Source organism: Amphibalanus amphitrite, unplaced genomic scaffold (assembly GCF_019059575.1).
Source record: "Amphibalanus amphitrite isolate SeventyFive unplaced genomic scaffold, NRLGWU_Aamphi_draft 000738F_arrow, whole genome shotgun sequence".
Taxonomy (NCBI): domain Eukaryota; kingdom Metazoa; phylum Arthropoda; class Thecostraca; order Balanomorpha; family Balanidae; genus Amphibalanus; species Amphibalanus amphitrite.
Window position 1 is genome coordinate 245,031 of NW_024882232.1, and position 12,409 is coordinate 257,439.

General features: G+C 50.2%; 1 protein-coding gene across 1 annotated transcript in view; it reads left to right on the forward strand.

The window, feature by feature from the left end:
* LOC122365406 (transmembrane protein 132E-like) overlaps positions 1-6,769 on the forward strand; it is a 65,834-nt gene extending 59,065 nt beyond the window's left edge. The window contains exons 14-15 of the mRNA XM_043336600.1: positions 50-486; positions 4,957-6,769. Of these exons, the coding sequence (XP_043192535.1) occupies positions 50-486; positions 4,957-5,263 (744 nt within the window). The 3' untranslated portion in view covers positions 5,264-6,769. The remainder of the gene's footprint in view (positions 1-49; positions 487-4,956) is intronic.
* Positions 6,770-12,409: the final 5,640 nt, after the last annotated feature.

Consider the following 12,409-nt stretch of genomic DNA (forward strand, 5'->3'; position numbering starts at 1 on the left):
AACTCGCAGTCTGACATGTCAATATGCGTCCACCGTCTTCCTAACCCAGGTGAAGCGTGCCAACAAGGAGGGCGGCGTCGGCGGCGCGCGCCAGTCGCACGCCAACGCCCAGGACTGGGTGTGGCTGGGCCGCTCCAGCCTGGAGCACGTGGCCACGCGCAGCTCGTGCTCGCAGAGCCAGCTGGCCGTCAGCGACATGAACGCCAACGTGGACCGGTTCCCGCCGGCCAGCCGCGAGCGTGACCTGCACATCACAGTGAACCCGCAGCAGCCGGCCGGCTCTGCGGCGGCCGGCGGCCAGCAGCAGCGGCTGCAGCAGCACCAGCAGCTGCTGCAGGAGCGCCAGGACCAGCAGCAGCAGCAGCAGCAGCAGCAGCAGCAGCAGCAGCAGAAGAAGCAGCGGAGGAAGCCGCCGCCGCAGAAGGCCGTCGACAGCAGGACATTTGTGAAGAGCCGCTCCGACCAGCCACTCTACCAGAATGTCGGGTACGTGTCTCACTGTCCGTGTGTGTGAGTGGAGGGGCGGGGCCGCAGGCTAGGCGGGGATGGTGTCCTTTTTGCAGGTAGTTTGGTCTACGCAAAGATACGCTGTTCCCTTCGGTTAACAGTTAACACGAGTATAACCTGGCTTGACCCGCAATGCCTCACAACATTAGAACATCTTGCTAAAAAATGACTGAACGTGCCTGAACATCAGCTGAAAAAAAAATGACTGGTAACGATCAGGTCCATTTCAGACAAAAGTGTATAGGCCGACATTGTTTACGGATATTACCCATATTCCAGATGATATCCATTGCATTGTTCTTTGAATGCTTTTGCTCTGTATGCTGAGAATTGATGACCATGGACATTGGTATAAAACACGTAGCTGTGCTAATACTATGTGTTACCCAATGATAAAATGTAATATAATATTTATTAGCCTTTCATCCCACAGTAAATTCTGTCCAGACTGTCGAGTATTAACGACCGTCGTAGAAACTTTTGTCCGACGGCTGCTCGAAGATCTGAAGTCGCTTCATTTATAAGCTCCGACGATGTGCCAACGGCTAACAATTTCAGCTGATAACTAGGCAGCCTGGTGCCAATGATAAGAGCTGACTCATTTGCTAAGTAAAATTAGATGGCTCACCTTGTCAAAGTTTCGCCGACATGATACGATGTGACGACCAGCCATAGGGACAAAAGTTAGCTGTTTAACCAAAAAGGCTGTGTGAGTGTTACCCTTGGCTCGATCCCAATGTCCCATACCGACCCCCTGGATGGACACTAGACAGGGATGGGCAGTGGGCACCCAGTCCACCCTGAGACGAATATGTCCGCCCGGCGCCCTTCACGGGCCGCCGGCCGACACCGTTCCACTCCGTGTCTCGCCTCGGCTCAACTCCCCGCCCCATCCATGTCGCTCGTTGTCATTCACACCCTCCGACTCCTCTCACCCTCTGCAGCCCCTCCCGGGCTCTGAAGTCCCCACTCCACACGGGCCGCCTCCAGTCGAGTTACCGTCTCGGACTGGCACCGCCCCGCGTGGTTGGCGTGGCTGCGGTGGAGGGACGGGACGACTCGGCACGGCCGCCGACAGGGCGGAACGGCACAGGGCGGAACGGCACGCCGACGGACGTGGGAGGTGCTGACGGGGGAGGAGAGAGAGAGGGGAGAGGGAGAGAGAGAGGGTGAGAGAGAGAGAGGGAGAGAGAGAGAGAGAGAGAGAGAGAGAGAGAGAGAGAGAGAGAGAGAGAGAGAGAGAGAGAGAGAGAGGAGAGAGAGAGAGAGAGAGAGAGAGAGAGAGAGAGAGAGAGAGAGAGAGAGAGAGAGAGAGAGAGAGAGAGAGAGAGACGTGGTCAATCCCTGGAGACTTCTGCAAGAGGAGAGGTACCGCCCCAGGCGCCGGGTTAAAGCGCTGTTAGATAGACTGGATGTGGCAGACGCTCGCCGGGGGACCAGCCCTTGTCAGGCGTGGTGGTCTCAGTGGACCCACTGATAGCGGTCACAGCGGTTGAAAACGACCGGGATTGAGCCCTAGGTGCCAGCTCCCGGCGCTTGAACGTTCGGTCGGATCGGAGTCTGAGGCGGTGCGAGTAGTCTCGCAGTGGTGCTACAAAGCTCTGCAGTTTTACTGTCTGCGATTGACGGCGTGACAGTCCGAGGACCGCCGCCGACCTGTCAGGGTGTGCCATGAAGGTGCTCTTGGACCTAAAATGTTGGTCTCCCGGGACAGATTCCTGGGCAATGCCACCCGCTGTTAACTCTTACTGGGAGAGCTCTGCATGGGACAGTCAGGGTGTGTGTGAGACGCTTCTGTGGCATCTGGCGCCCTTCTGTGAGCCGGTCGACCGCCGGTTACCGAACGTGGACGGCTACCGTCGAATTTCATCTGACGGCTCATGGCGATACACCACCGACCGTCCGTCTGTCTCGGCCGACCGCCGACCCATGCTGCACTTCACGCACACCATGCCAGGCGCCCACCAGCCGACCGCCGACCCATGCCACTCCACGCACACCATGCCAGCCGCCCACCTGCCGACGGTTCGTGTCACACCGGTCACCTATCACTAGTCGCACCAATCGACCTTCGATGACCTGACCTATAGCCTTACTCAGCTATCAGTCAAACGTCTCTCGGCCACTGCGGATCCTGAGGCCCGCTGAGAGCGTGGGCGCGAGATTTTGACGAGCCACCTGGGCCTACTGCCGGGAATAAAACTGCCGCGTGCGGCGCATATCGTGAATCGGAGGTACCTCTGAGTAACTAAAGAGGAGATACTGAATTCGATCTCCTGAAGCCTGTGGGGCTCTATGATGTGTCCGTGCGTGCCTTGGTAGATTACAAGCTAGGTGATGCATCATGCATCATACTGATTCACTTCGTTATTTATTGCTACATCTTTTGGCTTTTACCCAAAACGTAAACATCACGTAGTTATATCATTTCCGACGGCTGCAATTGGGCGAATATTGCTCGCACAGTGACGCCCACGTAAATAAAATAGAGATCCATAATTTCGAAAATACTTTTCAAGACCGATAGCGCATAGCTAATAAAAAGGTTTCTCGGACCTTGCACCATTTTTTGTATTTCCTTGTGCTTTTACGGTTTACCTACTCATTACTATTGCTTAAAAAGATCATTATTTGATCCATAGTTGCGCTGACTTATGTCATTTCCATATTTCCCCCAGCATTTATATACTTTGTCTAATCAGACAATTGACCTCCGGGAAGTAATGCCAGACTGGAGACTTGCCAGGTGATTTCAGCGCGACATCCAACCCGTCCATAGCTACATACAGCGAATATGTGTATACCTACTGGACGCTCTTTCAAAGCAAAGCTGGTTAGTCACGCCCGCTGACACATCCTGGAATCTCACAGAATGCACAAACCTTCCCCAGCGACCCAGAATACCAAAGTCCGACATGGCCGGCCGCTGCGGAGCTGTGTTTCGCTCCTGTCACCGCTCGGTTCGCGGTCCAGTCATCTGGCAGGCACCGCAGACCCGCAGACCGCCGTGCCGCTCTCCCCCACGGCGATATACTGCGCTGACTGCCGACCGTCTCCATGGCAACAGGCGTCGAAGCCGACGCGGCCCCCATCCATCGACTTGGTGGGCAGATTCGTCCGCGGCAAGTGGCCGACCTGCCGCGCCGGCCAGACTCAAACAAACAAAGCCATTAGGGCCCGAGTAGCCGGCAGAAATGGACGCCGCCGCCGGCAACGAGCAGAAACCGAGCTCGATGGCAGACTCCGAATTAGATTTTCGTCGAGTTTCACCATTTCAGTCGAAAGAAATCAGCGGCGGATACCAGAGGGCTATCCAAAAGAAATGAGTTTGGAAGCTGCGGTGAAAAAAATCCGAGCAGTCGTAGCTAACTATTCAGGGAAGGAAATGTGTTTGGCGGCTGTTTCCCGATTAGAATGAGCGATGTTTGAGCGTGACTTGATAAGCCGGATGTTAGTTTTCGTCCGCTGTCCAAGTCTACAGATATTGGAAATAGGAGCGCTGCATTCAATGCTACAGAGAGCACGGACATGAATGCAGCAGAGCTCAGCGGCGCAGTCTCATAACATGAATGAATATTGAATAACTATAGGCTATCGTACTTATCAACTGCACTCCGCTTTGGGTGTATGCTAAATAAGGGGCACGTGCCCTTGAACGCCAACAAACAAACAAACGTATATGTCAATGCCAAATTCTGTGGGTGGGTAATGTCTAACTATGTGCATACTGCATAAATACATACATAAGCACTCGCAGCTTCCGAGCTGTGCAGCGGTCCACGCCGGCACTGCAGCCCGCAGCTCCCTGATTCGACGGCGGTCCACCCCACTGCAGCTCCCAGGCACTGCAGCCAGAGCGCTGCTGCAGCTCCCATCCCGACAGCCTGCTGATCGTCAGAGCGTGGCCGGAACGCCCGCTGTGACCGAGCCCGACCGCTCGAAAATTCCATGAAAGGTCGCTGTGGCACGGATGAGAGATTGGGCTTTGATTAAAGTTGAGCTACCAGAAAGAGCAGCGGCTGCGGGCTGAAGCCAGGCGTCAGCTGCTGGCATTTATCAGACTGGTCGGCTTCCAGGATATGTAGCCAGCGATCTTCTGCCCCCGTGACTCTGTAACACGCACCGCCTGCTTCTGAACTTCTCTAATATAGCAACTTGAAGGAAGCGGGTGTGAGTGCCACTGATGTTGTTATATACTCCTGTGGCTGCAGGACACATCTGAGGGTTTGCCCAGACCCTCTGAACCTGACCTTCCATTACCAGCCAACATTAGATTGTCATCAAAGAGAAGCGTTCCCTTTAAACATCCAGTTGAAAATGCCCCAAGTACCATTCACAACGTCCGTATCAGTCAATGCTGTCTGGGGTACACGCTGTGACCTCGTCCTTCCCTCTGTGCCGTAATGCCTAGTGACGCGCTGTGACCGTCCTCCCTCTGTGCGCCGGCAGTTGTCTGTACGAGGAGGACGGGGAGGAGGAGCTGCCCTCGGAGTCGGAGGACACGTCCTGCGCTCCGCCGCCGGTGCCCCCGCACCAGGCGCCGGCAGCAGCGCCGCCCGGCGGCCGCCAGGCGGCGCCGTTCGTCCGGCCGGCGGCGCGCCAGGCGGCCGTCCGACGCGCCAACGTGGTCGAGAACCCGCTGCTGCGCGCCCGCTCCGAGCCCGAGGCGCGCCAGGCGGCCGCCGAGCTCGGCCTCGGCATGGACTACGACGAGCTGATGCGCTACTTCGACAGCCTCAAGGAGTCAAACGCCTAGAGGGCGCCAGTATTGGGCGGCGGCTGTGCAGGCCGCGCGAGTCATATAAAGTCCCAGCCGGGCGCCGGGCGGCGGTAGCGCCGCGCCGGACGGCCGCCTATTTGTTATTTATTTATTATTATGTTGTGCGCGCGGTCGTCGTTGTGTCGAGCGATGGTGGCACATTATCGAGTCATCCTCGAGTCCTCATCATGTGCGATTCACGTTACCATTAATGTCCCCGCGATATGTCACCAACTGTAGTGTATATCTTACACAAACGTTCCTCAGTTGTCTTGGGGCTGTCGCCTATTGGTCCAGAAATTATAATGAGGCAAAGTAATGATCAGTCATAATGATATTGATTTACTGCATGCCTATTTTATAGAACTTATAGGTGTCATTCCGTAGAGCTAAACAAATGACAGGTAGGCAACAGCCATTGTTCCCTGTTCAATTTCTGGACCGACAGGCAGCGTACCCTGATTGTTCGCGCCTCGGCATTGATAACATATAGTATGCCATCTTTCCCATGACGTAGAGTTCTAGGCGCCCGTGCTGGCGTAACCTTGTGTTGTCATTGTCAAGGAAAACGGCACAAATGCTGCACTCGGCCGGCAGACCGGTTCCGTGCAGCCGAAATAAAAGCCGTGATTAAGTTTTGCGCATTTCCATTTGCACTTCTCGGAATGTAACCGGCACATTGTACTGAAGTAAGTAGTGGATGACATCTTAGTGTTGCCATTTCCGGCATTCCGACTTCCGAGGTGACTACAAAATAATGCCAAAAGTTTCCGGTGAGATAGATCCTATTCCCGAGGGTCGCTGTTTCTGTACATATGCATTACGCACAGCTGCGGGCCTGGCTCAAGCCAGACCTGTCCGTCGATCTAGTTAGTTACTAGTTAGTTTACAAGTACCGGAACGTATCTGACGAGGCTGTTCACGCGGTGTTGTTCTGTGCTGTCCGCCCGTCTGCCGCGCACCTGGGGAGAGGCTACCGGCGCACCGTGACCTGCGCGTCCCCCGGGACGAGGCTACTCACCGCCGAGACGCCCGCTCGGAGCTCAGCTGCAGGCCCGCTGCGTTACCTCTCTGTAGTCGGGACTGGCCGTTGGCAGCTGGCCCGTGTAGGCTAGAGCGGCTCTGTCGCACTGGATAGGCGGTGTAAGACGGTACAGAATGCTAGTCGAACCGGCGGAGGGACCCTCGCACCCGCGCCACTCAAACCCGGGGTCCGGGCACTGAATGATATGTTTTGCTTATTGTGCTTTGTGTGCGTGTCAGGTTAGATTATTCTTCCGAGGCAGAATCTCACGGGGACGCTGTGCGGCGTTTCCATGGTGACGACAATCTGCGGCGTCTGTATTGCACGTGCCATAGCGAGTGCCGCGATCGGTGTCTGTCATTAGAGTCAGTAATTAGCTCACTTCTGTCTGTCCCTCATAAATATATTTGAGAGTATCATTGATTAAACCGATTGCTAAATTATCAGAGTCAGAATAATACAGCGTAACCTTCGATCCATCAGTGTTTCGTTCGAATAACGAAAACACAACCTTCATGTGAACAAAGCGTGATTCACGGAGGCTCACCGTCAGCTCGGCACAGGGCAGTGGCGAGAATAGGCATAAATGAAAGTAGGTAAAAAAAGCATGATGTCACTGGAGTTTTTTTTGTAGGATTGTGACATTTCATGACGAATGCCGTCGTAAGACGTAAACACGCATTAAATCATCCAAAGTGTCGTATAAAACAATATGAAGTTCCATCGCTTCACCTTTTTTAGCCATGGGTAACAATAGCCGTTTTCGCGACGGCTATTCGCTATGTAGTACCTATTGGGGGGGGGGGGGGCAGATTCTACCCCCCTGTCTAACTTCCGAACCAATGGTCGTAGAAAGACGGGGAAAACGGCAATCTTAAGCGTATCTTAAGAGCCCTTTTTTGCTTCAGTAGGTCAGAGGTCAGGTCAAGGTCAGGTCAAGGTTACAAAATGCAAGTTTCTACAGTATCGGCCTTGCACCGTAGGTGCCGAAGAATGGACTGATACTGATTGCCCAAAACGTGTTTTTAGGCTACCAAAACAATATTCGTTGCTTACAATATCATGCAAAGGTCATGGTCAAGGTCAGGTGAGGTCACCAAAAACGAACTATAGAAAAGGGCATGTGCGACACATGTTTTATGGGTCATTTTATTCAAAGCATTCAATAGGCACACTCAATAAGTGATATGGACCATATCTGGATGAATTTCAGGTCGAGGTTAGGTCAAGGTCAGGTCAAGTGAGGTCAAATTTTGAAGTTGATTGTTAAGACCTAAAAAGGTGTTTATCTGATGCATGGTTTTTCACGGCGAATCTAATGGTGCTATTTTTGTTTCCGTACGAGGTGTAGAAATTAAAAGAAAAATATTTGTTTTTCAAAATTTTTGTGTGGCGTGACGTCATAAAACTTAGAATAACTCCCACATTTTTGAGCCGATTCTTCTAACAATTGGTGTGTAGGTGCACATAGACCAATTCTCTTTTATATGTTCTGTTTTTTTTCGATACGGTCAATATTTTGGATTTTATAACTATTTTCCCGAAAAAGTCAGTTTTTTAAATTTGGGCCAAAATCGGAAGTTTTCAACAACAAAAACGAGACAGCCGTTTGATAGACAAAGTAGAATCACGAATAGCTTTTTTGTTACGTCTTGATTCCTTAAAAAATACAGATGTTAGCGGCGTTTGAAATTTTGCCGTTTTGAGGCGAAAATGGCGTGACATGACGTCACTTACCTAAACGTCATTTTCTTAAAAAAAAAAATCCGACGAATTTCGCTCAAATTTTCAGGGAATATGTTAAATTGATGTATGATAAGGTACTGAAAGTATGACGTCGCTGGCGTGACGCGTTTAGAACTTATTGGCGAAAAACGGGAGGGGGCAGATTCTGCCTCCCAGCGGGGCGCGGTTAAATTAGTTAGGTGCAGATTTGGTCAAATTATGTTCAGTTTGTTTCTTAGCCCGCGCCCCACTGGGGGTTCTGGATTTCCACGCCTTGCTGGGGGGGGGGGGGGTTGAACACCCCCTTCTAACTCGGCTCCTGGGCCACGTAGCGATACGCCAAAGGCGGCGTTCGAAAGAGCGCCAAAAATAATGACGTTATCACTTCCATCTTTTTTTGTTGGTCAGGTCAAAGATCAGTTCACCAGAGGTCATTGAAGGCAAAATTTCGCTGATTTTCAGGGAGAATGTCGACAATTTCCAAGATAGCAACGCATAACTCGGGAACCAATATGAATAGAACTACAGCGCCGACGAAAAGCGCATTCGTTAGCCCTTTAACGCCCTTTCTGAGTAATTTACTCAGATTTGACCTAGCCCAACAGTGTTGCCTGCAGGGGTCAAAAACTGCCAAAAAAACCGATTTTTTTTCGGAAACAGTTTTTCTGCAATAACTTTTGACACAAGCCTTGCACGAGGGTACTTTTACCGGCATCATGTTCCTCTCGTCAAGACGCATCGAAAGAACTATAACTTGACATTGAAAGGTCAACTTGAAAATTTGACCTCAGGTCAAGGCATGACCTGACCGAAAATGGTCATATTGCATATCAGTCGATCCGTATCGTCGAGCTGTACACATCTAAGGCGTTTTCATCGTTCTAGCATGCCTCTACTATCAAAAGTTATTTGCGAAAAACTGTTAAAAACCATTCGTGACCTGAAATGACCTCAGGGGCATAAACAGGGGTCACGGACACCATTTTCATGTTCAGTGTGTCTAGTTTACCTACTTGTAAGTCAGTGTTTGGAGTGTTTATAATGGCTAGTTCGTCCAAAAGCGGCGCATTTCAGTTTTATCCCATTGACTTAGGTAGGTAGGGGAAGCCGGAGGAACCCCGGGCGTGGGGAAGCCCGGCCACCCCGTTTGCGGCTAAATTATACAAAATAAAATGCTAAAGTGTTTGACGTTTGTGCCTTCAGCGTGGCAGCTGAGGTAACGCCAGCGTAAAAGTTAATGTTGACAAAAATTGTATATTGTTAACCCGCGCCCCGTTGGGCTCTGCCGAGCAACGCGCCCCGTTGGGGGGGGCATTTTGCCCCCCCCCCCTAAGATCTCGAGAACCACGCAACGTAGCGACAAGCGGCAAACGGTGTTGGATAGCCCTATCAGGGAACTACCTTGTGACCCAATTTTATTGACCTAGGTCAAACCGATGACGTCACAGGTCAGGTCAAAGGTCCAATTTTCACCGTTTACAGGCATATCAAGCAATGCGTTGTACAATCGAGTAAAATGCATTTCATTGAAAATCATCGATGGGGAAATGTTCTTCAAACACATATTTTGCTAGTTGAGGTCACTGATACCAGGTCAGGTCACAGAGGTCAGGTCACTGGGGGGTCACAATATGAAAGTGTCGTGTGATACATGCTTTATGGTCCATTTAACATGACAAATGCGATTATGTGGGTCAGGCAGCCTTTGGGGCCAGCTTAGGTCACGTTTTGGTCAAGGTCAGGTCAAGGTCAGGTCAAGGTCAGGTCAAATTAGGTCAAATTTCAAAGTTGATATTTTTGCATAAAATGGGTATCGAATCGACGCAGCTCGTCACGGGGAACTCAATGGTGGTCTTTGTTTTGCCGTACGCGGTCTAGAATCGCTAAAAATTGAGTTCAAAAATTTGACGTCATCATTTTTGAACAGTTTTTTCGCTATAACTTGGCCAAAAAACGAGATATCGATCTGAAATTTGGTATGTATATAGAAGAGCGCAGGGACTATCAAATATATTCCGGTTTTTTCGAATTTCGGAAAAAAATTTTGGATTTTTTTTTAGTTTTTCAAAAAAATCAATTTTTTGAAATTTTTCTGGGTCAAAAACCCAAAGTTTTGAAAATCCGAGATAGCAGTTTTGTAGCGCCGCTTTTTGTCTACTAGACCATATAAAGAACTTTGAAATTGCTTGATAATTGTAGATTTGGTGAGCGTTTCAAGATTGCATGTTTTTTGCTCATTTTTGCTCGAACATGACCTCAGTTTGACCTTAATAACTCCTGACCTAAGGTGACCTAAGACTTGAAATTTGGTGTGAAGGTGTCAAATTGATGCCCGGGAAGGTACTGAAAATTTGGCGGCGCTGCGCGCCGCCGTTTTCTTGCTATTCAGGAAAAACCACAGGGGGGCCAAAATGGCCCCCCAACGGGGCGAGGGTTAAAGTTATAGAACAAAAACGAAGGAAAAGGGCCACCTTCGTGAAATATGAAGATATCGTTGCTTTTCATTTTGACATTATTATTTTTCATTTTCTTTTTAAAACTGGTGCCAGAAGTGCACAATTCGCGAAAAAGTATTTAAAACTATTTAACATATTGGTACTATGTTGATACTCTCTACGGCACCTACTGTATGATGGCATAGCGATGACGTCACACTCAAGCCAATCAGCGTTCAGAAGACAGACTCGTCGGATTGTGTCAGATAAGCTGATTGGTTAAAGCTGAGCTGGTTGGAGCTGATTGGTAAAAAACCAAAGCCTCGCCGCGGGTGGCTGTATTGTCGGATAAGAACGCATTCCTGGGATAAGGACGCATTCCTGGCGTATGTTCTTTTAAAATTGCCGATAACTACGAATGGAGGCCGAACTCGGCCTTAAGGAGGTAGACAGTCAGGTTTTCGGACACGGGCTACAAGATGGCTATCTCAGTTTCAATCCCCATGTTAAAGGTGGCCCTTTTCCTTTAAGGGTTTTTAGCTAAAAACTGAGACATGTTGCACTGTTAATGTTACACACGTACAACCCTAATATTTATACGAATGTTATGAAAGGATCGTTTAACCCTCGCCGGACCTATTGGTTTTCTACATACGCGCCGGCCGAGGGGGGGGGGGGGGCCTTGATCAGGCGCGTCGAATGATATACTTTTTGTCCGGGTCAGGTCAACTTGGGGTGTTGACCTCAGGTCAAGGTCAGGTCAGCACCCCCAGGTCACGAAGTTGGTCGAAAGAGGTCATGTCGCATATCATTCGATTCGGCAGGTCTTCCTGAGTCCATTGGTGGCTTTCCCGACTCGCTAGCTCAATTTGATCGGGAGTTATTGACGAAAAACTAATATGACCTTGATGACGTCATAAATGACGTCACGGAAGGTCAACATTGCAAAAGTGACGCATCTAACCTTGCAAGGAGTGCATCAAATCACGATTCTGTGTGCTTGAGATAGTTGGAGATCGTTCCCGGCGCCAGAATAGCAGTTTGAATTTTTCCCCATTGACTTATAATGGTGAGGTCACGAAAATGACCTGACCTCATATGACCTTTAGGAAAAATCCGAGATATACAAGTTGTGAGACTCATAATGGATACTAGATCCTCCAAGTTTCATTTCCCTGTGACATCCCCTCTGGCAGTGAGGGCGTTGCGAAGTTGCGACATCTGAAGACCGTGCAGAGGTTCACTTATGACGTCATAGGTCAGTGACCTGACCTGACCCAAAAATGCGGTTGGTGTCAAAAGATGCGGCTTGGATCAAAGGTCAGGTATGCCAAGTTTCAGCTCTCTATCGCCAGCGTGTTCGGAGCTATCGCGAAAAAACCCTATGGGGGGGGCGGCACCCGCCCCCCCCCCTCGGCCGGCGAGGGTTAAGTGTTTGTAGTGAGGGGTGACGAAGCAGGCTGGCTTAAGTATGACATTTTTTTTTCCAAAACATCGCTGTTCTAAAATAAAATTAGCATATTGGGGTAACCCCGGGCGAGTGGACGAGCTTACCCCCAACCATGCCCCAACCGAGAGCTATGCCACTAAACCACTGTTTTCCATGAGATGATATGTGCTGAGTAGGTTTGGTTTACAACTAGCCCAAAGATAAATTTCGAAAATAAACATGTTATCATAGATAAAGCCTCTTCGGCCTGTCGCTCTATTCCAGTGCCTATACCTATCAAGTATTAACCCGCGCCCTGGTGGGGTCTGTTTATAACGCGACCTGGTGGGGGGGGGCTATTTTTTGCCCCCAACCCCCTCGTATCTCCGAAACTACTGGACGGATCCGCAAAATTCAAACGGCGTTCGAAAGGCCTGTCAAATTTGTCGAAAGAAACCAAATTTCATTGACCTCGGGGTCACCGATGACGTCACAGGTCAGGTCAAAGATGAAATGTTTCACCGTTCACG